The sequence below is a fragment of the Mustela lutreola genome, chromosome 4 (assembly GCF_030435805.1).
Source record: "Mustela lutreola isolate mMusLut2 chromosome 4, mMusLut2.pri, whole genome shotgun sequence".
Lineage (NCBI taxonomy): Eukaryota > Metazoa > Chordata > Mammalia > Carnivora > Mustelidae > Mustela > Mustela lutreola.
This window is the reverse complement of record NC_081293.1, coordinates 70,693,060-70,720,752: the sequence shown is the minus strand read 5'-3', so window position 1 is coordinate 70,720,752 and position 27,693 is coordinate 70,693,060. Positions and strand designations below refer to the sequence as shown.

The 27,693-nt window shown below is 37.7% G+C and overlaps 1 protein-coding gene across 1 annotated transcript in view; it reads right to left on the bottom strand.

Moving 5' to 3' along the window:
- PCDH15 (protocadherin related 15) overlaps nt 1-27,693 on the bottom strand; it is a 723,362-nt gene that overhangs the window by 318,694 nt on the left and 376,975 nt on the right. Inside the window, exons 14-15 of the mRNA XM_059172504.1 lie at nt 17,165-17,358; nt 4,460-4,592 (exon numbers count right to left, since the gene is read on the bottom strand). Of these exons, the coding sequence (XP_059028487.1) occupies nt 4,460-4,592; nt 17,165-17,358 (327 nt within the window). The remainder of the gene's footprint in view (nt 1-4,459; nt 4,593-17,164; nt 17,359-27,693) is intronic.

Genomic DNA, 27,693 nt, shown 5'->3' with positions numbered 1-27,693 from the left:
CAAAACTACTCTGGCTCCCAAACCTTACTGTTTCTGAGTTTCTGTTTTCTCATTTGCCAGAGAATAAATATAATACCTACCTACATAGTAGGTCAGTGTGGTGACCCAAAACAATGGGGTATCACAGAGAAATAGAGGACACAGAACTGTGTTTTAGCAGGTGAGGGTAACTAACCTCCAACAATGCATCATAATTTGTAAGTGAAAAAATTAAAAATAAAATCTAATAAGTAAGGGAGAAGTCCCTTTCTAGGGAAAGCAAGACACTCCTGTTGTACTGACATCAGCTTTGGTCATGTAGCCTGTGGAGCCATTTGCCCAGCTGAAGATAATGCATTCTTTTTTTTTTTTTTTTTTTTAAAGATTTTATTTATTTATTTGACAGAGAGAAATCACAAGTAGACGGAGAGGCAGGCAGAGAGAGAGACAGGGAAGCAGGCTCCCTGCTGAGCAGAGAGCCCGATGCGGGACTCCATCCCAGGACCCTGAGATCATGACCTGAGCCGAAGGCAGCGGCTTAACCCACTGAGCCACCCAGGCACCCCGAAGATAATACATTCTTGACCTATTTATTCAGGAGCAACCCCGTGAGTTGCTTTGGCCGATGGAAAATGCTGTGGTTAGTAATTCCATGCCTCACTTGTAGGTAACGATGAAGAACTGGGTTTTGTTTTGTTTTGCTGTGTTTCCCACAGCAAACGCTGCCCTCAGGAGATGACTTGTTCTAGACAGAGGCCGCTTGGTCAGCTGGGCTGTGGAGTGAAGGCTGAATACAGCACTGTCTCTGCTGGCTTTTGATGGTACTGGCTGGGGAGTTTGGCAACATAAACCTAGCTACCCTAACTAATCCCAACTTGACAGTTAGAGGCAGAGTGTGCCTGATAAACACCCAGAAAATAATAGCATGGTTTCCAGAGACTGGAAGTTGGTGAGGAAACTGTTATTGAAAGCTATCAGGATGGGAACCATGGCTGGCAGTGAAAACTCATTTAGCAAAATGGTTGCCCGCAGTGACCCGCAAGGCAAGCGATGAAACAAAGAACCCACAGTTCTGGACATCGGAGCAGCCAGGCAGCTAGTGGGGGTCTCCTCCTTGAGGACTGTGCACCCCTGAGGTGAGGAGCTCAGGAGCAGCCTGTCCCAGGGTTTGGTGAAGGAACCACGGGCAGCAGGGTCAGGCCTCACTTCCCGGAGAAGCATTAAAATCCATACAGTGGTTTATTGCGTCTGTCTTTTCACTCTGTCAGAAGAACAGCAGTGCTCTGCATGGATGCTGTCCCTTCATCCTGATGTGGGTGAAACGGTGCAGGATGGAGTGGGAACTGATCCGTGGTGAAGATGCAGTGGGAGTGAGAAATAACCCTTTTCAGTCACAAGTTATTGAGATTTTGAGTCTGAGTGTGTGCAGCATATATCCCAGCTACCTGGACAGGCAGGTGCCTCATTAAGTGCCACATACGTGTCACCAATTATTATTGTTATCTGAGCACCAGGGTCATGGTGATGGTACAAGGGGATTTCAAAATCTCAGAGAGTCAAAGATGGAAGAGGCTGATGAAGCTAACACATTCTAGTCACTTCAGTCCTTGAAGAAATTGGCTCCACATCCAGCGGTATGCTGGTAAGGAGAAACAACTGGCTGTGGATGGAGTCAAAGGTATTGATTTGTCGCATCTGTTAATTTCTGTAGCATAAATGTGCCCACCATGGCTGATTTCAGACTAAAGATGGACACAATGGGACAGTGGGGACAGCTGTGCACAGGGGCTCCCACGATCCCACGATCCCAGTGCATAGCTGGGGTACACACCTCTCATAGGTTTCACTGGCAAGTGAGGGTGATATACAATCATGCTCTGGAGAAAGATCTGACCAACTCTGGAAAACAAAAATGCCACCTAAAGCCACCCCTGCTCAGCATAGGAAGTTTGGAAAAGCAGGGCTCTGGCTCCCAATCTCCTCCACTGAATGCCATGGATGCAGGAGCCAGTCAAGACGGCCTTAATAAGCTGAGGAAAATCACAGCCTCCCCAGCAGTTTTGAGATAGAATGAAAGGAAAATACTTAGAAGCAGAAGAGGAGAAATAAGGATTGTTTTCCGAGACAAAACCACTTTGATCTCAGTCAAAACAGATCATGCTGAAACCAGGCTGCTGTTACCTTTGAAAATATATTTCTCCACAAATCCTGTCTTTCTAAATTGAGCAGTGAGTCAGCAGTGGGCAGTGTGGCATGTGAAAGAGATGAGGACAGAGCCAGAGGTACCACTGATGTGTTCTGTTATTAGAAGTGTCTGGGAGAGTAATTTGGTAGAAGCTTTTCAGCTTTTAGGTCACTAGTTTAAATTACATCTCAGTTGATCAGGAGCAAAAGGGAATGGTTGCCAGCTGATGAAAAAAAGCCTTGATGATGACACCCTCATTCTTTCCCATAGAGACTGCCACTAAAAGTGGCACCCTTTCTTTTGCTCCTACCAGAAGCAGAAAGGGTGAACAGAAATGTCATTCTCGTATTTGCTCAGCTTTTGCAGTTGAGAAATTTGAGATATGAAAAAGATCAACTCCTTTTCATCTTTAACTCACAAGTAGAGTTATTCTCCTATAATATGGTTCCTGGACATTTTTGGGATTTATTGAATTGAGACCTAGGACCATCTTATAAGTAAGTTTATGCTACTTCATAGAAAGTTAAATTGTAGAAAGTCACATTCCAAAGGAATATTTAAATGCAAAACATGTACAATGTCTTAGTTTGAATATCACAAATCTAGGATTTATTTAGGTTTTCTTCTTGTTTACACAAAAAAATCCATATATGGGCATATATGGGCATATATGGATTTATATATATATATATCTATATATATATAAGACTTTTGTTACTGCATTAAATGGATTTGTCTTCATATTCATTTTCAGAGACTATGGGGTTCTTTTATTTTGTCCATTAAAATACTCCAAATTTCCTTGTTGCTAATATGACTACCTTCACATAATTTTGTTTCCCACTTCAATAGTAAATGAACCACAGAAGCAAAGTCTCTGTAGTTACCTGGGGAAAATCAACCAAATGGATAATACAGCAGAGGAACAGAGAAATATCTGGTAATGCCAGACACAGTTCCAGCAGCTTCAAGTATGAAGAGGGATCCAAGGGAATGAGCCTTGTTTTAGAAATGATGAAAATGCAATCAACTGATCTAGGCCCCAGTTACTTTCCACAGGGTTCACTTTACACATCTGGGCCATGAGGCTGATGTGGCTTATTACTTTCACATCCTCTCCAGTTCAAATATTCGCTGCAATCCCCACTTTTACCCACTCAGGCTTTGGGTGAGAGGGTGTCCGCATTCAAATGGGAGGTGGGCAAGATGTAACTATGTCTTAGGTCATCTCCTGTGGTGGTAAAGATCAGTGCTGGGATTTTCCTGAAGTATCACATGCACATCTTATTTATTTATTTATTTATTTGACAGAGATCACAAGTAGGCAGAGAGGCAGGCAGAGAAAGAGGAGGAAGCAGGCTCCCTACTGAGCAGAGAGCCTGATGCAGGGCTTGATCCCAGGACCCTGAGCCAAAGGCAGAGGCCCTACCCCACTGAGCCTTCCAGGCACCCCTCACCACATCTATCTGTCCTACCCTTCAAGGCCAGCTTTCCAAACTCTCGTCAGCAAGCTGACCCGTTGCCGTGTAACAATACCAGAAAGTTATTTCCCTGTTCTCTGGACATCCAAAGGTAGAGTGATGGGTCATCTACCTGTGGATTCTTACATTGAGGGGCAGTTATCAACACCGTATAAAGCCCGACTTGTAGATTGAGTGAAAGATACAAGCATTTCTGGCCAAACGTGCTTTGGTCAGAAATATATATAAACAGTGAAAACAGAGCACTCATCCTACTAGTTACAAAATATGCCCACGAATCTGGACCTGCAAATGCAAATATTAGCTCAACCTCCCCTCTTCACCTAAATGGATAAATGAGGCCCAGCAATTATGAGATTTGCCCATGGCCACAGAATGAAGATGACTGCCTCAGAATCAGAATGCCTACCATTCGTCCCTGAACCCAAAGCTATTTTCTCTATACCACACTGCAGCAAAACTAAATCCTGCTGGGCAAAGGAATTCAAGTCAGAAAATAATAGTCAGCTGCAGACTCTTTGGGTGCAAAGTACAAAATATTCAAGTGCATGTTTCCAATCCCTTCATTCTGTCTCGTAATGATTGCAGCTAATCCCTGCCAGCTAACGTTAGTCCTTCGGTTGTGGCAATCAATAGAATGGATTAGCTGAGGAAACCCTCCATCCATATGACCCCCGTTTTCCTTTCCAGATGGACCTTTCCTGTACTAGAGTGCAAGCAGACATGTGAATCCCCCCTCCCCATGCACAGATACAGACCCATCAGCCTTCAAGGTTGTCTCCATAGAGCTCTACGTATATACCGAGAAGCATACCTGTAGATTTAATAAAACAGCTCCGATCCTCATGGCTTCACTGATTTCAAGGCTGTACATCAGCTGTGGGAAGCGGGGAGGGCTTTGATTATTTGGAGGAAGCACTTCAATGTACACCGTGCAGATGGAGTGTCTGCAGAGAAAGAGAACAGAATAGGATGGGTAAAAATCTACATCACCTTTCATGACGGAGTGCAGTCCGCGTTCTGCTGTGGGGCTGACAGGAGAGGACATTTTGAGTTTTTACAGAAGACAATAAAATAATTCAGAATGAAAGGATGTTAAAATAAAAGTTACCACCAGAATATCATGTTTCTATGAAATTATCTCAGTAAAAAGTAAAGAATGCCTCAGGGTACTGATTTATCCTGCTTAGATTAATAGTGTGAATTAAAATGGAATAGCAGTACAAATAAAGCTAATAAATTAACAGGAGCCTTGACTGCTGACTTTACTTTTTAATGTCTTTCTAATAGCAAAAAGCATTCTATAAATATCTGGTAATATGAGCTGTCCTTGGGGCTCTCTTCCTATTAAACCAGCAGAGGGAGTATTGATTAAAATAACACACAAAACGTAATACGGGCTGTGTTTTATTAGTTTTCTTGCTGACATCAATGGCTTCATGTAAATGCATGTCAAGAGTCAGGCTCATAAAGTAATCATTGTGTAAATTAGTTGCAAACAAAACTAAAGGTGTTTTTAAGTCTTCTTTGAAGAATATACTATGAAAGGCTAGAATTAGATTTAATTAAAGCCTTACATTGATAGGCAATTTTTCTGAAGGTCAGGAGGACATTCTGTTACTAGAAAGACAAAAATATGAATGCATACATATTCAACTTTTTTGATATCTCTAACCACTGAAACTTCTTTGCTCAACAAAAGCTATAAAAGCAAGACATTCAAGATTTATACTGAAGTAGCACTGGCTAAAATGATAGTAATGAGAAAGTCATCTTCCATCTGGAAGAAGATGCCACCACTAATGTCTGACTACAGTTAGTCTGCTGTCTTGAAGAACACACAACCTCTGCTTAAGCATGATTTAAATTTATTTTAACAAAATCACCACTTTTCACTAAAAACACATTTGTTATCATTTCTATTTGGGGGCTAGAATTTCCTTAAGGTAGCCCAAAGTTCTTTTGGGACACCTGAGGTGCTCAATTAAGCATCCAACTCTTAATTTTGTCTCAGGTTACAATCTCAGGGTCATGAGATTGAGCCCCATGTTGGGCTCCACACTGATCTTGGCCCTAGCTTAAAACTCTCTCTCTTCTTCTGCCCCTCCCATCAGCTTGCCAGCTCACTGTCGTTCTCTTAAAAAAAAAATATATATATATATATTTCTGGACATACTCTCAATAGATGAGTACCTATAGAATACAAGCACCTCTAAAAAATTGCACTGACTTAAAAAATTTCATACTTAACATCTATCACAATACTGTTCCAAAATAACCTCATTTTAAATTAAAATCTCTTATAATCAGTTTTTGTAGTTTATAATAATCAAAGTATCTGTATTTCTTCTGGCCGCTGAATTTATCACTTTATTGTTAAAATTTGTCAATAAAATGAATTAAATTCTAATGTTTTCTTTACAAAAAATACATTTGTGTGTGTGTGTGTGTGTGTGTGTGTGTGTGTATTTACAACTGAGAATTTAAGAGTAAGATGTTTACAGTAGGTTAAAATCGTTGATGAAATGTTACCTATAACCTTACAGGTATTAATTTTAGCGCTAGATGCAGAAGACAATATGGTGGGAAGAAAAATATCCATAAGTTACCAAATGTAATGTGCATTACAGAGCCCCACTTCTCATTTTGAAGTAGCCCTATTATCTTCCCAGGTGGTGATCTGGTTCCAACCACACCCCAGGATACCTACTGTCCCTGAAACTACTCTCATGACCCTGGCTTCTTTGAACATCTGGTACCCATCAAGTCATTTAAACATTTTGTAAGTCTGTTCCTTTTTCCAGCCAGCACACTTGTCTGTGCCTAAGAAGTTCTCTAACATCTGCCCTCCGCCATATTGGTAATAACCTTGGCTGAGGGATGTTATTGAGCATAGGATCTGTAACCACACATCCTTGAGTTAGAATTTGGATGGGTACCACATCCTGGGCAAACTATTTCAGTTTTACCACTGGCACCCAAAATATGAGAGTAATCCTGACATCACACTTTAGCATAAGGGTTAAATAAGATCACATATGTGTGTGTGTATACGTGTATTTTTGTTGTATGAATGCACATATAAAACATTTCTCTATTATTACTGATAACTGTTCAAAATAAGGACTCCTGTTCTATAGAATGGAATAAATAAGCTTGATAAATTATTAACTTCCCTTATAATTTTTTAAGCATTTTAATTGCATCCTTTCCCTTTTCTAGGCTAAATAACTAGGGCATGATACCCTCGTCATCTCCCCAAAGTGGGGTGTTTTGGGGCATATTAGATCTGAATCTTCTGGTGTGGGACAGAAGGCTCTCCATTTTCAATGGATATACAATATCCTTACACACACTTGGTTTAGAAGACCACTGGCCCAGGAGCTTTCGGCAAAAATGTGTGTAGGCTCACTTACTTTTTAAGTTAGTAGCCTGGGGCTTCCTCTATAAACTGACCAAAGGCTCACCTTGGTAACCCTGGAGGTAAGAGATTCTTTCACTGATTCACAATTTTTTTTTCTTTTTTTTAACCTAGAACACACCTGTACTCCAGATTCAAAGTTTTCTTTCAAAAAGTTAGGTCTTTCCTGCTTTTGGCATTTTTTACAGCTTCAGTTTACTGGCCTGGAATACTTGCTAAAGTCTTTACCAAATATGAGGCTCTTCTCCCTCATGAAAGTACGGTTTACACTGAACTAGTTATACTCTGTGTGTTTCTTTACTCCTCCCCTTTTGACTATTTTCCTCCCAAGAGGATTAACTTGTTACATCCACAAAACTACAGGAAGGACCTCTACACCCAAAGAGGCTGGGTTTATCAGCTACGGAGATGACAACTTTAAAGTGTAAAAAACAGAGAACCCTATGACCCCAGGCAAAGGATGGACAGAAGAGCTGTTGCCCAACACCTGCTTCTCCTTCATCCAAACTTATTCCTCCCCTTCCTCTGCTCCTTTCCACAATTCAAATGCTAAAATTGCTAATTACATTTGTTTCTGCTCCTCTCACCTCACCCCCCCCACTTGGATCTGGGGATTTTTTGAGAAAGATCAAGTTTCAAGGTCTAGCATTTTTCATCTTCAACTTCCTAGCCCTTCCTACAAGGCATTGAAATAAGCTCCAGCCTTCCTGCTTTTTATCCCTGATGTCAGCATTGTGGCAGAGTTAGCTTTCCTGAAACTACACACCAATAGTATTCACAATAAAATGATACCCTAAATGTTGTGATAAATACTAGTAATTCAACAGCATCAGTTAAGCACATAATAAAACAGGACAGTCACTAGATAAATAACATTTTATGTGAACATTTTGTATTAACATTTTATAGCTAGTCTTAAATGCATAAAATCAAGCAGTTATATAATACAGATTTTATTTTTTGTAATGTAGCCAGTATGATGTAGGTAGACCTCTATTTCTAAAAAAAAAAAAAAAAAAAAAAAAAAAAAAAAATAGCACTTTCTCTTTCTCATTTGGTAATGAAGGTCAAAGTAGAACCCAAGGGCTGATGTATTTTCTCAGGTAATCTTATAATTTTAAAAGACCCTAGAAACGATCTAATTTAACTCTCTCATTTTACAAAAGAGGATTAGAAAATCAGAAAGATTAAGTGACTGAATCAAGGTTAAAAAGTTAATTAGGAACTGCAAATAAACTAAAAGGCAAGGCTTCTAAATTTGAAATCTGTCCGCCTCTTCTCCGCAACTCCCCCCCTTCTGCAAGAACAAATTTGGGAAATAAATTGGAGATTTTTGACTTATCTGCTGTCTGTGTGTTTTTGTGGGTGAGTAGAAACATCCCTAGTATAAAACATCTGTAACAAAAGATGCTATCTTACAAGAAATCATGAATTGGTTCAAATCTTGAGCTTAAGGTATGATACCACAATTCATTTTCATTTTCATTATATCATGCATGAGACCTCCTATATACATATATACATATGTGTGTGTGTGTGTGTGTGTGTGTGTGTGTGTGTATTTGGGGGTAAGACCAAAATAGAATTTGAATAAAGAAGAGGTTTTCACCTTGCAGAAATATTTGAAAAGATAAAAAGTCCTTTTGTTTCAATATGAGAGTAGTACTCAGTAGCAACGAGATAATGTTGCTGAATTGTGAACTGTACAATGTATATCGTAATATACTATGGATGGGTCAACCTATGCTATGGGTATTTATTTGTAACCTACTTCTTTACCTTGCTTCTGAGGTGGAAGTATGTATATTGTTTTCCCTAGTAGACTTAAAACAGAAATTGCCTTTCTTTTCCTTTGTCTCCCACCAACACTGTGCTAGAAAAGCTCTATTTACAGGACAGCCTTCCTGAGTTCTATTTTACTATTTTGGAAGTACATATAGGAAATCTATAGGAGCAAAGGTTTCAGATTTAAGACCAACGTAGGATATCAGAGAAACTTCTCAGGGGACATTGCAGGGACAGAGTTTTAAGACATAAGATGGATTTAGATTTAATGACAGGACATTCCACAAAGGCGAAAACACATGTACAAATTCACAGGGCAATAAATTAAAAAAATGTAAGTTTTGTAGCACTACAGAGAAGGCTATAAATAGGAAAATGGTAAAAGTAGGATCTGAGAGATCATGCAGGGACTCATGCGTTATATAGTTATTGATTTAAGTTTCATCTTGACCATTGGGGACTGGCTGATAGACTTCAAACAGGTTAGTGATATGCTCAAATGTGCCAAGTAACGCATGTTCTCACAACACACCATTCTTCATCAAGTCTCTGGGTCTTTGTTTTTATTGGTCCTCTATTTGGATATCCCATTATCATTCCTGTCGAAGTTAACCTGTACTTATAGTTACCTACGATTGTGTGTCTAGTCTTACCGGTGCTTCTCCTCCATATGAATACTCTGAGGCCGGAGATCTCATCCTGTTTGTCTTATATTTCCAGGGCTTCCCCAAGAGGGTAAAAATTGTGAGAACTCAGTAAATTTTTGCGAAAATGAGAGTACTCCTGTTTTCTATTATTAATGTTAAATATATAATGTTGCCATTTAAAATAATAAAATTAGAGATAAAATGATTTTATTTGAGAATGGACTATTTAAACTTGTTTTAATTAGACAGAACATTGGAGTCCATGAAAAAAAAATTGGGAATCAAAATATATGCTGTGCCATGCACCATTTTATTGTAATTATATTATAATATATTTGGGGACAGGACTGTCCGTCATTCTCTGTCTTTACAAATACCTAGTTACAGTACATTATTCATATTAAAATTCAATAAATATTAATTTAATTCAATTCAATAAGTATAAGAAAACCTACATACACCAGTAGAATAAAGACTATGTCTGAGTGCAATTATTTTTTAAATCTTTTGGTTTTTATCCATCCCATATACTTATGAGAAATTCAACAAAACAGAAAAAAGATTATAGACTATTGTTCCTCTTACTCTCTGAATCTGTACCAAGTTCACTTTATTAGGATAACAAATACATTAATAGTTAATTCACATATACCTTATTTTGTTATTTAAATTTATGAATTAAGATTTCCAATCTGAAAAAAGAATAAAATGGAAAATTGCCTTTTTCTTTTTTTTTTCTTTTAACGTTACAATATAAGTAGGTTTACATATCACTATTGATGGCCCGGTCATTTTGTAAAATATATCAAGGTCTGTACTTCCATGCTGATAATTTTCTAATAGCCTCTTCCTTTCCAAGGAAATACTGAAAGCAAAACAACACTTTAGTTCATTCATCAAGTCAATGTGAAGGCTTAATTTTCTTCCAGAAAACAGTAAATGTCATTATCCTATAGGGAACATGACATTATCCCTGCAGGGAGAAAGGGTGTATCCAGATTTTATTCTCTGTAGGTCCCACTTGATATCTGACCGAACACTATAAGGTGACCTTTTAGTGTCCAAACCACTGTCTATAAGGAACACAATGAGGCCAGGTCAATTACATGCTTCGTGTCACTAAAAAGATCTGTGTTCATAATCTGAAGATTGTGTATTCTGAATCTGAAGATAGCATTTTGTTTCCTGGAGTTGAATATGATTTTACTCCAGTGAAATCCTCTTATTACACTGATTATTGTAGGCAACATCTTTTTATCTTTTTTTTTTTTTAAGATTTTATTTATTTGACATAGAGAGAAATCATAAGTACGCAGAGCAGTAGGCAGGGAGAGAGGGGGAATCAGGCTTCCTGCTGAGCAGAGAGCTCGATGCGGGGCTTGATCCCAGGACCCTGAGATCATGACTTGAGCTGAAGGCAGAGGAGTAACCCACTGAGCCACCAAGGCACCCCTGTAGGCAACATGTTATTGAGAAAATCAGTGATACGACTTGCAAATAGGAACTGAATGAGAAGTGGATTATAAAATATCACTCGTTAAATTATAAAATAGTTAAGTCATCAGTCATAATATGCAAATATATATATTTTTTATTGGATCTATGGGCTATCCTCAAGGAAAATAAAAAGTCATGAAATAAATTGATGACTATTAAGGGACCCTAATATAAGTTTAAATAGTAAAAACAAAAAATGCCTTAATTCTTAAAATTAACATTATTAGTACTGATATTATGCAATTGCATTATTTTTTTTTCTTCTGAATAATCATGACAAAAGATCATGGCTATGGCACAGAATGGAAGATAAAGTCTAGAATCCCATAACTAGTTCAGGTGAAGGTTCTGAAACTTGTTTATGAGGTGGGTGGGAGTGTTGGCAAGGGGACATTTAGCCAAGTCAATTATCATCTTTCAGCCTCAGATTTCTGGTCTGCAAAATAGAGTAATGCAAAAGCCACAGTGTTGTTCAGATTAGAAATTATGGATAGTGGGGCGCCTGGGTGGCTCAGTGGGTTAAGCTGCTGCCTTCGGCTCAGGTCATGATCTCAGGGTTCTGGGAGTGAGTCCCGCATCGGACTCTCTGCTCAGCAGGGAGCCTGCTTCCCTCTCTCTCTCTCTGCCTGCCTCTCCATCTACTTGTGATTTCTCTCTGTCAAATAAATAAATAAATAAATAAAAGTCTTTTTAAAAAAAAAAAAAGAAATTATGGATAGAGAGTAGCTTGCATGATGTCTACTGCATGCTAATTAAAGAGCATCAACTGTCTTTAATTCCTCTTCAGAAAAACCCAGTATGAATAAGGTATTCTTTAAATTCATTCAAACTTTGGCTCTTACTTTAGGTCAGATATATAAAAATATAAAATTATATATTATATAAAATATTATATATATATATAATTAAAATATAAAAATATAAAAGTATTCCACATTTCTTCTCAAGGAACAGCCCTTAACTATTTTCTCACATTCAGACATACACATCTATTTGCCTTTTGGGTATATGAACAGTGGCCAAATCCAACTGAATGTGCCCCAAATTCAGCTCATTTCCTTCATCTAAACCATGCATACCACATTGACATCACCACCCTGTCACCTTAGACAAAAAAGTGGGAGATAGTTTTTCTGACCATTCCATCTATCCACTTTGCCAGCATGCCTAGTTCAAGCCCTGGATTTTTCCAGTGGTGGAGTCCTATGTGATCTCCTTGCCTCCAGAGGCATCCCCCTCAAATTCATCTCCCACGAGGGTGCCAGAAGGATTTTCCAGAAACTAAACTTAGAAACTCTCATTCAACTTCTAATTTAATGTCCTTCATGAATATCCTCTACACACTGGATAATAAGTCCAAACTTCTTAAAAAAAAATTAAATTTTCCATGAAATAACCTTTAACTCTCCTGCCCCTTCTCAAATCGGTTTATGCACTGGTAACACTGACTAGACTGGTAATTACCCATAATGACCAAGCTCTTCCAGAGCTCTCAGGCTGTGTAAATAAAGTGACTTACTTTTCTCACCTGGTCAAACTTGACCCATTCTCCAAAACTCATCTGCTTGGGAAGCCTTCTCAGTACTCCCAAGCTCTTCCAGAGCTCTCAGGCTGTGTAAATAAAGTGACTTACTTTTCTCACCTGGTCAAACTTGACCCATTCTCCAAAACTCATCTGCTTGGGAAGCCTTCTCAGTACTCCCTCATTATAACAAGTGTCCTCTTTGATGCCCCCGAGAGCAGAGAAATTAGCTCAATCACACACTTACCATGCTGAACTGAATTTAATTATTTATAAAGTCCTACTTTCCACTCTTTACTATAATTTTTTTGGCCTGCACATGATGGGACTCTGTTTATCTTTGTATTTCCATGACACAATAAGTGGTGGTTGTATAACAGATGGTTGGTTGGGCGGAATAGAAAATCTTACTATCACAGACACCTTTTTATTTCTTCCTGATTTATTAGGGACAACATTAGAATTGGTGTATACTTATGAAAGAAGATAGAACAATTTCCAATGTGCCTTTTCATTTCGGGGGCTCTTTAAAGTTATTTGAGTTTTGTATTATACCGTCTTGTTTTCTAATTCATCTGTTTAAGAAACAAAAGAAAAAAAAAAGATGTTTGTTAAGAACTTAGGAAAACAATACAAATAGATGACTTTTTAAGCATCTAGAGCATTCCAGGAATTGTTTGGGGTTCTGTAGACACAAGAGACAATGAAAGCACAGTAATTCTTGCCCTTGTGAACTCAAATACCAGTGGGGAGGAGGCGAGACTGACCATCAACTTCATACCCTAACTGAAGGTACATAATAACCTATCCCAGGACGGTAAGGGCAGGGGATTAAAAAGGCCATTAAGTATGGAAAGGTTGTTGGCAAAGAAATTGATGGTTGGGTAGGCGACGAAAGGACTGGACTCCACGGACAAATGGAAAGAGGAGCCATCCAGGCTGAGGGGGGAAGGTCACGTTCAAAGGTCGGAAGGCAGCTGCCAGCCTCAGGGATGAGTAGGTAGGGGTGGTGTAAGGGCTGGAGTGGGACTCAAGGTGGAGCAAGAGGTGATATTCTACAAAGGAGGTGACACTAGGGAGTGTCCTCTGGCTGGTGGCCGTTGGCAATGTGTGCTGGGGTCCCTGGCCTTTTTAATGATTTTTTCTTTTACTCTGGGTCAGATCTGAGACCTCAAGAAGAGCTTGAGTAAAAAGAAAGTGCTTCCTGTGTTACTAGAATCTCTCAGGCCCCCGCACAGAGAAGGGATGGAAGGGGCAAAGGCAGAAGTTTCAGAAGGCGTTTCCACTGACGGGACCAGAGAGAAGCTTGATGCAGACTGGGATGTTAGTAACAAGAGCAGGGAATTGTCCATTTCTATGTGTTCTTAGGGTAGAGCTTAGAGGTGCTGCTAAAGGTTGCATTTGAGTTTGAGAGAAAGGAACACACTAAGGATGGATCCAGGGATGTTTAGCCAAAGCAGCTACAAGACCAGTCAGAAGACACCAAGTGACAGGAGCTGCTGAAGGAATGCTGGACTGTTGGGAACTAGCTCCCCTGGGAGGGACCTGCGGAAGTGGGCAGTGATGGTGGGAGATGAAGTTAGAGGTTAGGCTAGAAGACAAAATGATGGGGAAGGGACCACCATCTGTAGATGGAGGGACAGACAGGATGAGATACAACAAGAGAACAGGAAGGAAAAGGAGAGACAGTCCACCAATATCCATGAGGAGCAAGAAGTCACCATATGACTGGTCCATGATGGAAGATAAGAGAGATGCCACATGTGGCTTGGGAGTGTGGAGTGTGCTCTGGAGGGTGGCTCAACCAGAAGTGACCCCTCTCACTGGCTGTGTTCCAGTCCTCCTGATCAGTTGCTTGGCCTTCATATAGCTTTGGGTAGTGGCTCTCTGAAACTTTCTCTATTACCTCCATAAGGTTCATCTCTTTAAAATTTCTTACTTTTTGGAATTAGTTTTGATAAACTGTATCTTCTGGAAAAATTAACCATTTCACTCATGTTTTCAAATTTTACATATATTAAAAGCAAAGGTGTCTCTTAGGATTCTTTCCATTTCCTTTGTTTCTGTAGCATTTCCTTCTTAGAATTTATTAATTTGCTTTCTCCCTTTTTAAAAACAGATTTATTTATTTATCTGAGAGAGAGAGTGAGTCTGGGTGGAGAGGAGCAAAGGGAGAGGGAGAGAGAGAGTCTCAAGCAGATACCCTGCTGAACACAGAGCCCAACATGGGACTTGATCTCAGGACCCTGAAATCATGACCTGAATTGAAACCAAGAGTCAGAGACTTAATCGACTATACCACCCAGATGCCCGTCTCCCTTTTTTAATTAAGTGTAGTAGTTTATCCATTTGATTATATTTTTATATTTTAATCTCCTTTTTCAGAGAACAGAATTTTGATTTATTCACTGGTTTTAGAGATGTTTACCCCAGATTCACAACTGCTATTAAAATGGTTAATTCTTTCTTGCCTTTTTTGTGGTTTTTCTTTCTTTTATGAGATATCAGAACAGCTGCATGGCATCTTCATAAGAATTTCTCAAAAAGAGAAGAATAGACTAATTTCACTAAATAGGAACAAACATAATCTAGCATTTTAATTCAAGAATAAAACATCACAGCCTAGTGGGATTCATAGTAAGAATGCAAAATAGATTAATTTAGGAATTGTATCAAGATCAATCATTATATGATTAGCTCAAGAACGAAAGTCATTACTGTCTTCATAGATGATGGGTCTATATTTTCTTATTTTAGAAAGCCAATACAATGGGAATAAACACTTTCTCAACAGAATTTTAAAAAATTAAAACCATAAACCAGTATAATGGGAAAATCTGGGAGATGTTCTTACTTGAGTTAAAAACAAGTCAAGCAGGCATTCTTGGGTGGTTCAGTCAAATAGCATTCTTTGGTTTTGACTTAGGTTGTGATCTCAGGGTTATGAGTTCTTGCTCCATAGCAGGCTCCATACTCAGCAGGGAATCTGCTTGACATTCTCCTTCTCCCTCCATCTCTACCCTACCCTACTGCTCTTTCTCATTCAAATAAATAAATAAATAAAATCTTAAAAGAAAGAAAAGACCAGTACTTTTATTGAAACAATTAGCCAATGAACTTAAAGGAAAGAAAATGGAGAAAAGGATATAAAATTTTCACTATTTATAAAATACATTCCTGGATGACACTGAAGAACTGATAGGAAAACTTTTACAAAAATATAAAAGAATTAAATAAGAAAGAGGATTAAAATTAATAAAAAGAGATTAATAGCTTTCACATGTATAAATATTACCCAGAGAGATGAATAAAGAGAAAAGAGTCTATGTACAATAATAGCAAAAGATACAGAAACAGACCAATAAAGAAATGCACAAGACTCTTACAAAGAAAATATTAAAAAAAATTCCTATAGGACACAGAAGAAATTATGGACAAAATTAATATAAAGAGCAACCAAGACACTTTTAGAGAAAAGCATCATTGACGTAAGTTAGCACCACCATATTATGAAGCACCGTTTAAAACATTAAATATTAAAATTGTGACAATAGTTCATGAAAAGTGGGGTAAACTAATGGGATAGAAGAGAGAGTTTCTAATCAAATTCAAATAAATGAGAAAATATATGATTATAATCAATGTAAGTTCTCAAATCAGTGAGATAAAGATGGACTAGCAAGCATATTATGTGGGAAAAATTACAGAGTAGCATAAAAAAATTATTGCTGACTGATACCTCCTCCTGCATCCTACAATAAATCCCAAATTCAACAAAGATTTACACAGTATAATACACGTATGAAAGAATATTATGTAGCTGAGAAAAGAGTTTTGAAGAAACAATTCAGTATTCATGTTGGAAGAACCCCAAGGTGTGTTGTAAGGGAACAAGCCCAACTGGTGCAGGAATTCATTCGTATTTTCTTTAAACATATACTGAAAATCGGAAAACAAGCAGGAAATTAATAAAAAATGTAGCTCAGGTGGGACACTAAATAAACACAGTTGTAATAGCTAGAAGTCTTTCGTTTTCTACTCTCCCACACCCTCCATGTAGCTATATATTTGAACGTGTATAAATGGGATACCTATAGATATATTTTATAGGTAAGTTATCAATTCTATAATAAATCTTATGGATATATTTGTATATATGTGTGTATGCATATATACTTTGTATATACAAAGAGAGGATATATATGTGTACTTATGTATACATTTGAATTACCTGGACATCGGGAGGTGGCTTCAAACACAAGACATTTCAGGTCGCTGCAATGTCTGTGACTTCTCACTGTCAACAACCTTGCTTTTCACCAATCAGTTGCCAACCTGCTTCTGCTATCTCCCAGTTCCCCCCTAAGTACAGAGATCTGCATCCCTCACATCTGTGAAATCAGAGTTGCTTATTTTGTGTTTTAATCTTTATTGTCCTTTTCCTACAACTTAAGCCAAGAAAGAATGTACAGTTCCTTAGAATCTGGCCCCTAGAATTTTTTGGTCTAATTTAGAGGTGTACAGAATTAAAAAAAAAAAAAAAAAAAAAAAACAAAAAAAAACACAACATTTCCTGCACTTCCTCAGTGTACAGGGCACGGTTAACTGGGAGCTCAGAGAAGCCGCAGTGACTGCATGCTGCCTTACCTTCTTTCCGCAGGAGGCGCATTATCCGCGGCCTGGACCGTGAGGGCATAGGTGCGCCCCACGGTCAGCGTGACCCCCGGGGCAATGGTGATGAGTCCTGTGGTGTGGTTGATGACGAAGTCTCCCTGAGCGCCCATCAGGATTTCGTACGTGATCTCCCCGTTGGACCCTTCATCTGCATCCACGGCTGTGAGCTGGAACAGAAAACCACATCATCGGTTCTCCTGGGGCTCAGCTTTCTACCCCAGTATCCCTGCTTCCAAAGACAAAATAGAGGTGAAGAAAGATCTCTGTACATTTGCTCTTCTCTTGAAGCATAGTTACAGGTGCTCTGACTCAGTAGAAATCCCAGCAGGAAGGATTTTTTTTTTTCCTTTTCTTATGAAAGTGATAAAATTTTGTATCTTGAAGACTGTCTTTATTTTAATTTACTAAAGGAAAGAAGAGGAAAGTTCTAACAGCAAATTGAATATCACTATGGGAAAGTTAATTTTTTCCCCTCTACCTTACCCTTCTGTTCTGGACACATAAACACTTATTATTGCCTACCAAGACTAGAGAAAACTTAGTGGGTGAAGTCTGTCTTTATTACTGTCATCCTTCCTTCTGCTCTTGTCTTTTACATCCATAATGGTTTCCTTTGGTCTCTCAGAGAGTCTCTCATCCTTGTATCCTTTTAATTTCTGCTTAGCTTTAGGAAAAAAGATCTTTATGATCTTGTTCACACTGACTTGTAAAAGATGGAAAGGGCCTAGGGTTTTGCCTTTCCAAAAATCAAACAAATGCATCTACAGTTGTAGGATACCTTACTAAAAAATTAGACTGTGAAGCATAAGAAATACATATATATGCATACATATATACATACATACATATATATATATATATTTTTTTTTTTTTTGAGAAAAGGGAATGAATTTAGAGGCCCTTGATAATACCACATAAACATTCTTGAGGCTAATTTGCAGGTCTTTATAGTCCTTTTGAAGCAACTTGTATCCAATAGCTAAAAATATATTTGGGTCATTATATGTGACAACAGAATAACCATTATTAATTCAATAAAGCAAAATTAAGGTAAGAATGATTTAATGGGTTAAATAAAGTTCTTTAACTGGCTGATAAATATAAATTTATCCCTGGGGAATGTTGATACTAGTGGGAAATCTTATAATATGCATTTTTCAGACATTCACAGAATTTTCTTTCTTTTTTTTAAGGCATTTATTTATTTATTTATTTGAGAGAGATTGACAGAGAGAGAGAGAGGGAAAGCGGGAACACATAAGCAGGGGGCGGGGAAGAGGGAGCGGACAAGCAGACTCCCTGCTGAGCAGGGAACCTGACTCGGGACTCAAACCCAGGACCCTGGGATCATGACCTGAGCCAAAGGCAGACACAACCTACTGAGCCATCAACGTGCCCCCCTACAGTCACAGAACTTTCTATTTCCCTCATTCCAAAAGTGATAGATGCAGATAAGAAAGGTGGCCTCATGTAAGTTTACACATAAAGGGAAAACAGTTAAAAGCTTCCTGTTGAATAACTAAAATATATAAATTTAATACGTAAACCTACAGAAAAAACGTTTTCTTATTTACTAACATTTTCATATGTATTTCTAACCCCTACATTTCACTTCTATAAGGTAAACATTCTTTATCATTTACAGATGCCTTTGGGTGGCCCCTGGATACTCTTGACACACCTTCTTAGATCAAATGCAAGTATGCCCATTTACCTTGAAACTTGAATTCAATTTCAAGAGTGCCATGTTAATTAATGACCCATTCAGATGCTTATGCTCACCATCCTGAGAAACATACACCATCACCCTTAAGGGGATATACTGTGCACACTGTTTCTATGTTTAGCATCCATTGCATTCAGAATAATAATGTGCAGAGAAATAGTAGCTACAAAAATAATTGAGAGGAAAGAAGGAAATTTGAGAGATTGGCATTCAGTTAGCTGAGATTAGGTATTCACGGGTCGACAGATGTGGTTGCCAGAAGGAAATGCATTTCATAAAATGATTCTGGGACTTATAAGAGGATGACAGAATGGTCCTAAAGGCAAAAGAGAAGGAAACTATTTGCAGAAACAGAACCGATGAATGATGTCTATTTATGGAGAACGAGTCAAGACAGAGCAACCCAATTCTCTTTTGCATGTGGGTAAAATTAGAAAATTGGGAGCAGGGGTAGCAGAGGAGATATCAATTTTGATTATAGTAAATCACTTAACATAATGTCTCAGGAAATCTTAATTAAAATTTAGCTCAAATTGGATTCAATATTAACATTCTTCCTGGGACTTAAATTGGCTAAAGGAATTTAATGATAAATGGCAACGCATCAAGTTGAGAACTGTTGAGGAACATGCTTTGGGGATGTAGGTATTATGGCTGGCCTTATTTAACATTTTCATGAATGATATTGGAAGGGAGGATAAGCCGGATAATAATTAAATTGAGGAAGGCACCCATCTGGGATGTTCTATAAATACCAGAGAGCACTGCAAAGCACAGGTGAGAAAAACAGTCCCCAGTCTGCACAGGCAGCCAACTTCAGATGAGCTAATAGACTCAGGAATACCACTAGCTCCACAGAAACCAACAGCAGGTAGACAGTTTAACAAATAAGCCAAAAATCAGTTCCTTGCTTATGTGATTTTAAATAGCTTTGCATTATTTTACAGTCTTAGTACTAAATTGGGACATGGCGGGCAGAAAATCAACATAACTGAGTCCCTACACGTACAAACAAAACTATGGTGAAGAAATTACTGGTGGTCCAAGATTCGAAAAGGGAACAGAGACATTGGCGGGATATCCAGAAAAAATGGTAATGTCCCTTGTGAGAGACTTGGAAACTAAACTCTGGTGGGGATTTCATTCAGTTAGGACCAATGACCGTGACCAATGGTGTCTGAGATGAAGGCATGTGAAATTGTTCCCAAAGCACAGGGAATGTCTGCCTCCTGAATCAAGGAGGAGAGAGGAGCACTTGGTGTTCATGGAAAGGCCAGTGTGTTGCCTATAATTTACTAGATAGTAGAATAAAACCTACAATTTGTAATCATTTTCTTGAAGTGTTATGATACATAAATGGTAAGACACTCGAAGCCATGCATCTGTATATATTTTCTGCTGCGTACTACAGCCCTCTTCACAGAATTTAATCTCACCCTCCCACAATTCCTTCCTCTCACCATTCCCATATGCACATGTTCCAGACATCCTCAGCAATCTCTTGCTCTCACAATAAATAAAAATAAAAATGAATAAATAAATATGACACGTCTAGATCTGGCTATGGCTTATTTCTCTCCTCTATCTCTTTCCTGTGTCTGAGAAATTGAAAAACAATGGCTTTCCTTAAAGGACAAATGTAAAGAAGGTTTGATCATAAATGGAAAAATAAATAAACAAACAAAACAAAACACCTCGATTGGAGTCTCATAAATGAAGCAAGAATTCAATAAAAGGCATAGTTCATACAGAAAGACTCATCATACTCAAACTATAATCAACTGTTCATTTGGTATTTTTATATGAATGACCGCTAAGTTGACCTTGACTAAGCATGTCAAGCCACAGGTATCCTGGGCTTGGCTTCTAGTAAGAGCCTCTCGTGTTCCTCAGAGAGATGCTTATCCCCTTCACAGCTGGTCTTAGCTCCAGCAATGGGAGTGAGATTCAGGTCTGGACTCTTTGGTTTAAAAACTGACAAGTTATCCAAGTTTATAGGTATAGTCAGGGTGACTCCTATGAGCATGGGAAAGAGTGGCTCTTAATTACCTGAGACAAGTCAATTTCTATCTGACATTTGCTCTTCTTATGCCTGCATTGGGTCTTTCCAGGACTGAGGACCATGAGAAGAAGACAGTGCCAGGAATGGGGTGACTATCATTGATGATACTGTTTCCATGTATGCTGGAGACAAATTCATCACCAACCTTTTCTGATATATGAACCAAAAATAAGCTAATTTTTTTAAAGCTAGTTTAATTTGAAATTATGTCTCTTTAATATTAGAATCCCAAATATTATAGGGAAAGAGTTATGAATAATGAATCCCCTTGTCTTGCTTTATGAGTATTTATTTTTCTAGGGGTCCTATACTTTGAGGCTTTGGTGTATGGTACCACGTGGTCATTAATACATGAAATCATCCTTGATTCAGTGTATGGTTTTTCATTACAATGGCCAAAGATCATGCTATGGAAGTGGTAAAGATACTCTTGTTTATAAATCATGATTAGTTGCTTAACAAGTAATAAAAAATATATACATGGATAAATAGCAAGTATATATATTTCCCTATATATTATATATTATAGGGAAATATATATATATATATATATATATATTGCTTTATTTGTTTAAACAAAGCAATTTTCTAAATTAATAAATTAAGTTTAAAATATATATATATTTCTTAGACTATCTTTCTCATTCTCTTTATTATTCATGTTAACTCTTCAAACCAGGCAGACAAAAAAATAGAGCCACATGTATAAGTTTGGTGATATTTAGTACAAAGTAATGTCATGTATACTCATGTTTAGGTCTTTTTAAAATGTAGTTTAATTTGCAAACTGAGCTCTGGATTGATGACATGTGAATATATGTAAATCTGAGTTCAGAAAAATCTGGAAAATTCAGTATCCTTTCCATAAGAGTTACACAAGTGAGCCAACTAAGACCACTTGCTGATAATCATAATAACAGAATTAATTTCTAAACTTGGTTAGGGAAAATAATAATCTGGAGAAAAACACTTATTTCTAAATAATTAGTGAAAGCCTACCGTGGTCCCTGGGATGGTCCTAGGACCTGGGGGTTAAGTTCAAGTTGGTAAATAAAAAGTGGGCTCCCTTTGCTCTCCTCTCTTCTTCTTCTTCCTTGTCCAAGTTCTTCTTCCTTTTCTTCTTCTTCTCCTTCTTTTTTTTTTTTTTGAATGTGCCATTGGAGGAGGAATATTATTAATAACAAGGAAATCTAACTGACATGATGTGGCAGGCACTACTGAAAATGAACATAAGCAACAATGAGAGACCTCTGGTCGGGGCGTCTGGGTGGTTCATTTAAGGTTAAGAATCTGCCTTCAGTTCTGGTCATGATCCCAGGGTCCTGGGATCGAATCTTACATCAGGCTCCTTGCTCAGAGGGAGCCTGCTTCTCCCTCTCCCTCTGCTGCTTGTGCTTTCTTTTTCTCTGTCAAATAAAATCTTTAAAAAAAAAAAAAAAAAAAAAAAAAAGTCCTCTGGTCTAGGTCACCCTCAAGCTGGGAGTGAAAGATAGGTGGCAGATCGAAGACAATGGATTACACACAGCTAATGGAGAAGGGAAGGGCATGTGTGAGGACCCTGAGGACAGGGGAATGGAAAAGGTTCTTGGGGATGCAGAATGTGACAGTCTGGGGAGAGTAGCACAGGAAGTTGAGCAACAAGCAGAGACATCATGAAGGGCTTCCAGGGCTATGACAACACCTTTGAGGCTCAGCATGCAACAACTGAATGCTGAATTTATTGGTATTTGGTATTTTTATAATTAGTAGTCTCTGCACTCTTTTTTTCTCCCTTTGTTTTTGAGCAGGAAATGCTAGAGAGAGTGCCATAATTTTAGCTAAGAAGGTTTCAGAAAATAGCAGTGAATTCATTTAATGGTTCTTATTTATAATAAAATTACAATAGAACTGTGCTTGTCTCCAAAAAATGGATTGAAACATTTCATACCTGACTTAGATAGCAAAATACATTTGAAGAAAGGGAAGTTTTGGTCCACAGCGTAAACCTCAATCAAGTAATGGAGAATGAGCCTCACGGCATCCCATGCCACTCACAGGTGACCAGCTAGACCACAGCCTTTCACTATATCATGCATAATACAAAGTGTTTTGTTCTAGAAACCTCAGCATCTGAATATTTGTTTCAATCTGTTTTCTATTACGAAGGAGATCATCTATTAACAGGCGTTTCTTTGTATTCTAAGTTCACCTAGAGGGTAGAAAGGGTGAACAACGTGCTGTGTTTATGATTCCTCAGGAAAGATCACTGAGAAGACACTCTGCACTTTCCAGAACTTTCCAAGAATAGTGTCTGAGGCTTGCTTATTTTGATTTTTAGCTAAATCAGGAAAGCCTGCATTGTGCTTTCAGACATTCACTTCTATTTCCTAGTACATTATGCCAACTCCTTTCATTTGGTATTTTGCATTTCATGTAGTTTTTTTTTTTTTTTTCTGTTTCTTTCTCAGTCTATTTGTGAAAATATCAGAAGCACAGTTATTGAAGCCTTGTGCAGTAACTTGCAGGACTACTTTTTGCTGAATGATTTTGCAATTCTCTTAAGACAGTACTTCCTTTGATATTTTAATTCAACAGAACAAAGATTCAGTCCTAACATACCTGTTGTCCTATAATTTTTATTAGACACAGAAGGGATGCTTAATATGAAATTTAGGGTCTTATAAAATGAACACATTCACATAATAGTGATATAAAGACATGGAAATCTCTTTGATAAAAATAAACTATAATCCATGACTTATAATTGATTCATGAAAATATTCACTTAAATTATTTCAGTAAAAAGAAAAAAAAATTATTCCTGTTAATATAGTGACTTTATTTTATTTCATTCATTGGTTACCCTTCAATTTGTCATAGGAATCCCTATTTTCAAAATTCTTTCCCTTCCTGTATATTATACATGTGGCCTCATCTCTACTCCTGACTGAAACCATGCTTTGAAAGTGGCAAAGAGGGGCACCAAGGAGGTAAGACTTTTGGTTCTGGTGATGTGAGGAGGCTGGATAATTCTTTTCCCCCAAAGTAAAACTCTAAGCAAAATGTGGGGCACCTGGATGGCTCCATCAGTTGAGAACCGGACTTTTGATTACATCAGGGTAAGATTATTAAGGTCCTGAGATCCAGCTCCATGTCATTAACTCTCCACTCAGCATGGGGTCTGCTTGAGCTTTTCTCTCTCCCTCTCTCTCTGCCCCTCCCCTGGTGCATGCTCTCTCTCTCTCTCTCTCTCTCAAATAAATAAATTAATTTTTAAAAATCTAAGCAAAATGTTGTATAGCACCATTTAGGGCTCTAAGAATCCGCTGAAGTGGACAAGCTGAGAGAAATCATTCATTAAAAACTGTTGTTGCAGAAGGATAAGAAAAGCAGGAGTCAGTGGCCTTCTGATGTGGATTACTTAGCCCCTCAAATACACTGGACACATGTTAGAACAGTAGGGCTGGCCACGACAAGCAGGAGGCTTGCTTTAAGAGAGGACAGAGTGAGTTTGGTGTGGTGTTAATAAAAGAATCAAACACAGTGAGAACTGAATGAGAACCATCTTGGCTCAGCCAATATGAGTTATAAAGTTGTGGGCTCAATTGCCAACAAGCCAGAAATTCACCAGAAAAAGAAACAGAGGGCCTGAAGGAAGGGCTGGGTGGGCTCTCTGCACATCTCTGAAACCACTCATATGCACAGAGGAGACCTGGAGAATGTCCATGCTGACAGGAAATCCTGGGCCCTGCCTGAACTTCTGGGGCTCACCCAACCCGTGTTCAGGTCAATGGGCAAAGGCAGCAAGAAGCCTTATGGGCTTAGGTGTTTGTGGAAATCACTGGGTGACATGAAGCCACACAGAAATGAAGAATCACAGCAAAAATCATGCAGAGACATTAGGAACCACACACTTAAGAGAAATAGGTTCAGTGAATAAATTCTAGATATATTATTTTAAAAAAAAGTCCTCAGAGTCAATATCAAAATCCAGAGGTACTACAGTATAGCATTAAAACAAACAGATAATTTAAAAATGTAATTTTATAATTTTTAATATGATTAAAAAATAAATATAGATACTGTCAAAGAAAAAAATGTCCTGATATTTGCTAAACTGGAAAGGAAAGTATTGTTTAGGGCCTTTGTGATAGGAGTCAGGACTAACATAATAGGAAGGAGAGGGGGGCTCAATTCAGCTCCAAGTGCAGTAAAGACAGCTGAGGATTTATAGCCAATGAGGAGAGTGGATGGAAAATTATTAGGAGAAAACATCAAGGGCTTGTTAAACCACCTTAACAGGATTTTCACAAAAGGCAGGCCAGGGTGATCAGCTATCAGGGTAGTTGATGAACAATTTTCAGCCAAATTGCTGAAAGACAAATAATATGTTGAGAGCAGCAAAAAATGCTCATTTCATAAAAGGAAATGATGTATCATTCACAGCCGACTTCTTATTACAAGCAACAGAGGCCAGTAGAAATAGGAATGACATATTCTGAAGTACTGGGATATAAATGACCACCTATTGACCAGGGATAATATATCTGGTGAAACCGTCCTTCAAATTGAACGTGAAGACAGCCAATCACTTTACATAATACATCATATTATGTAAAGGATAGAGCCACATGATGATCTCATTAAACACAGAAAAATCAGTTGATAAAACTGAATGTCTATTTATGGGGGAAAAAAAAGAGAGAGATTCAACAAACTAGAAATAGAGGAAAAATTCTTTAACCTGAAAAGCCATCTACAGAGCCACCAACAGCTAGCATTATACTTAACAGTGAGGATTGAGTGCCTTTCCATCTGATCAAGAACAGGAAAAGGATTCTCTCAGCACTTCTAGTTTACAGTGTACTGGATTTTCAATACAGCACAACAAAGTACATAAAAGAACAACAACAACAATAAAAGGCATCGGGTTGGTAAGATGAAGTTAAAGTGTACTTATTTGAAGAAGATACAGTTTTCTATGTAGAAAATCCTAAGTAGTCTTTGAGAAACTATAAAAACTAGCTAGTGATTGCCAAGGTGAAACAAAATTTGCTGTATATTCCTATATTAGTGGTGAAGAAACCAAAAATAAAAATATTTCCATCCACAGCTTAAAAAATGACAAAATAACTAGGAATAAATTTAGCAAAATTGGGGCAAAATATACAAACCAAAACGTACAGCATTGTTGGGATAAATCTAAAAGCATGTTAGAAAGACAGTCCATGTTCATGGATTGAACAATGCAATACTGTTAAGATAGAAATTCTCCACAAATTATATGATTTGTAAATTCAATATATCTTCTACCAAGATCCTTATTAAACTTTTTTAGTAGAATTTTTCAGGTTAATCCCAAAATTTATATAGAAATATAAGGGACCTAGAATAGCCACAGCAATTTTAGAAGAGAAAAATAATTTTACAAGACTTACACTATCTGATTTCAAAATATACAATTGATCTGCAGTAATCAATGCAATGTAGTTTTGGCATAAAGTAAACTATACATGAAAGGAACAGAAGTCTAAAACTAACCTTTTCCATTTATGGTTAACTGACTTTCAGCAAAGGTACCAAGGTAATTCAATGGGGAAAATATAATTTCTACAATAAAAGCTGCTGGGACAATTACATATTTCTGTGCAAAGGGTAAAAAACTGAAAATAGAAATTAGTTGAGACATTTATCTTATAACATTTAAAGTGGATCACCCATACAATGTAAAACCTAAAACTATGAGTCTTGTATAGATAATACAAGAGAACATCTTCATGAACTTAGGTTGGTAAGAGTTTCTTAAATATGACATCAAAAGCATTATACACAGAAAGAAAAAAAGATAAATTGAACTTTATCAAGATTCAAAGGTTTTGTTCTCCCAAAACCACTATTAAAGAATATGATAAACAAAACAGATTATGAGAAAATAACTGCTAATCATATGACTGATAACAGACTTGCATTTACAATTTACAAAGAGGAATTACAAGTCAATACTAAGAAGACACACTACAAATATAAAAAATGAGCAGAAGATTTGAATAGACCTTTTATCAAAGATGGAAAGATTGCTAACAAGCACATGAAAAGATCTCAAAATCACTAGTCTTTGGGGAAATGCCTGTTAAAATCACAATGAAATATGGAAATATACTTGCTATAATGGGCTTGATAAAGAAACTGACAATAGTACTCATCAGGGATGGTGTGGACAAGTAAAGTGTACAAACGTGTTAGAAAGGAGTTTGGCAGTTTCTTGAAAAGGTTAAGGACACACATCTCATATGACTCAGCAATTCTACTCCTGGGTGTCTACAGATACACCCAATAGAAATACACAGTATCTGTCCATCAAAAGGCATACAGAGAATCCCTAGCTACATTATTAATGTTCTCCAGAACTGGAAATAGTTCAAATGTCTATCAGTGAACAGATAAACAAAACATGCTGTTTTTATAAAATGAATACTATTGAGTAAGTCAAAGAAATATATAGGACTGAGTCATGCTACTGCTTAGATGGCTAAACACAGTCATGCTACTTCTGCTGCTAAATACAGTAGTCCTGAGTCATGCTGAGTGAAAGGAGCCAGGACAAAAGAAAAGCCAACATGTTGCACATTTCCAAATTTTCAAAAATTTTTACAAAAGGCCCATTTTAGGGACAAAAAAGCAGAACTGGTTTCCTAGAGGAAAGGTTCCTAGTTCCCTAAGGAACCGTCCTGGGTG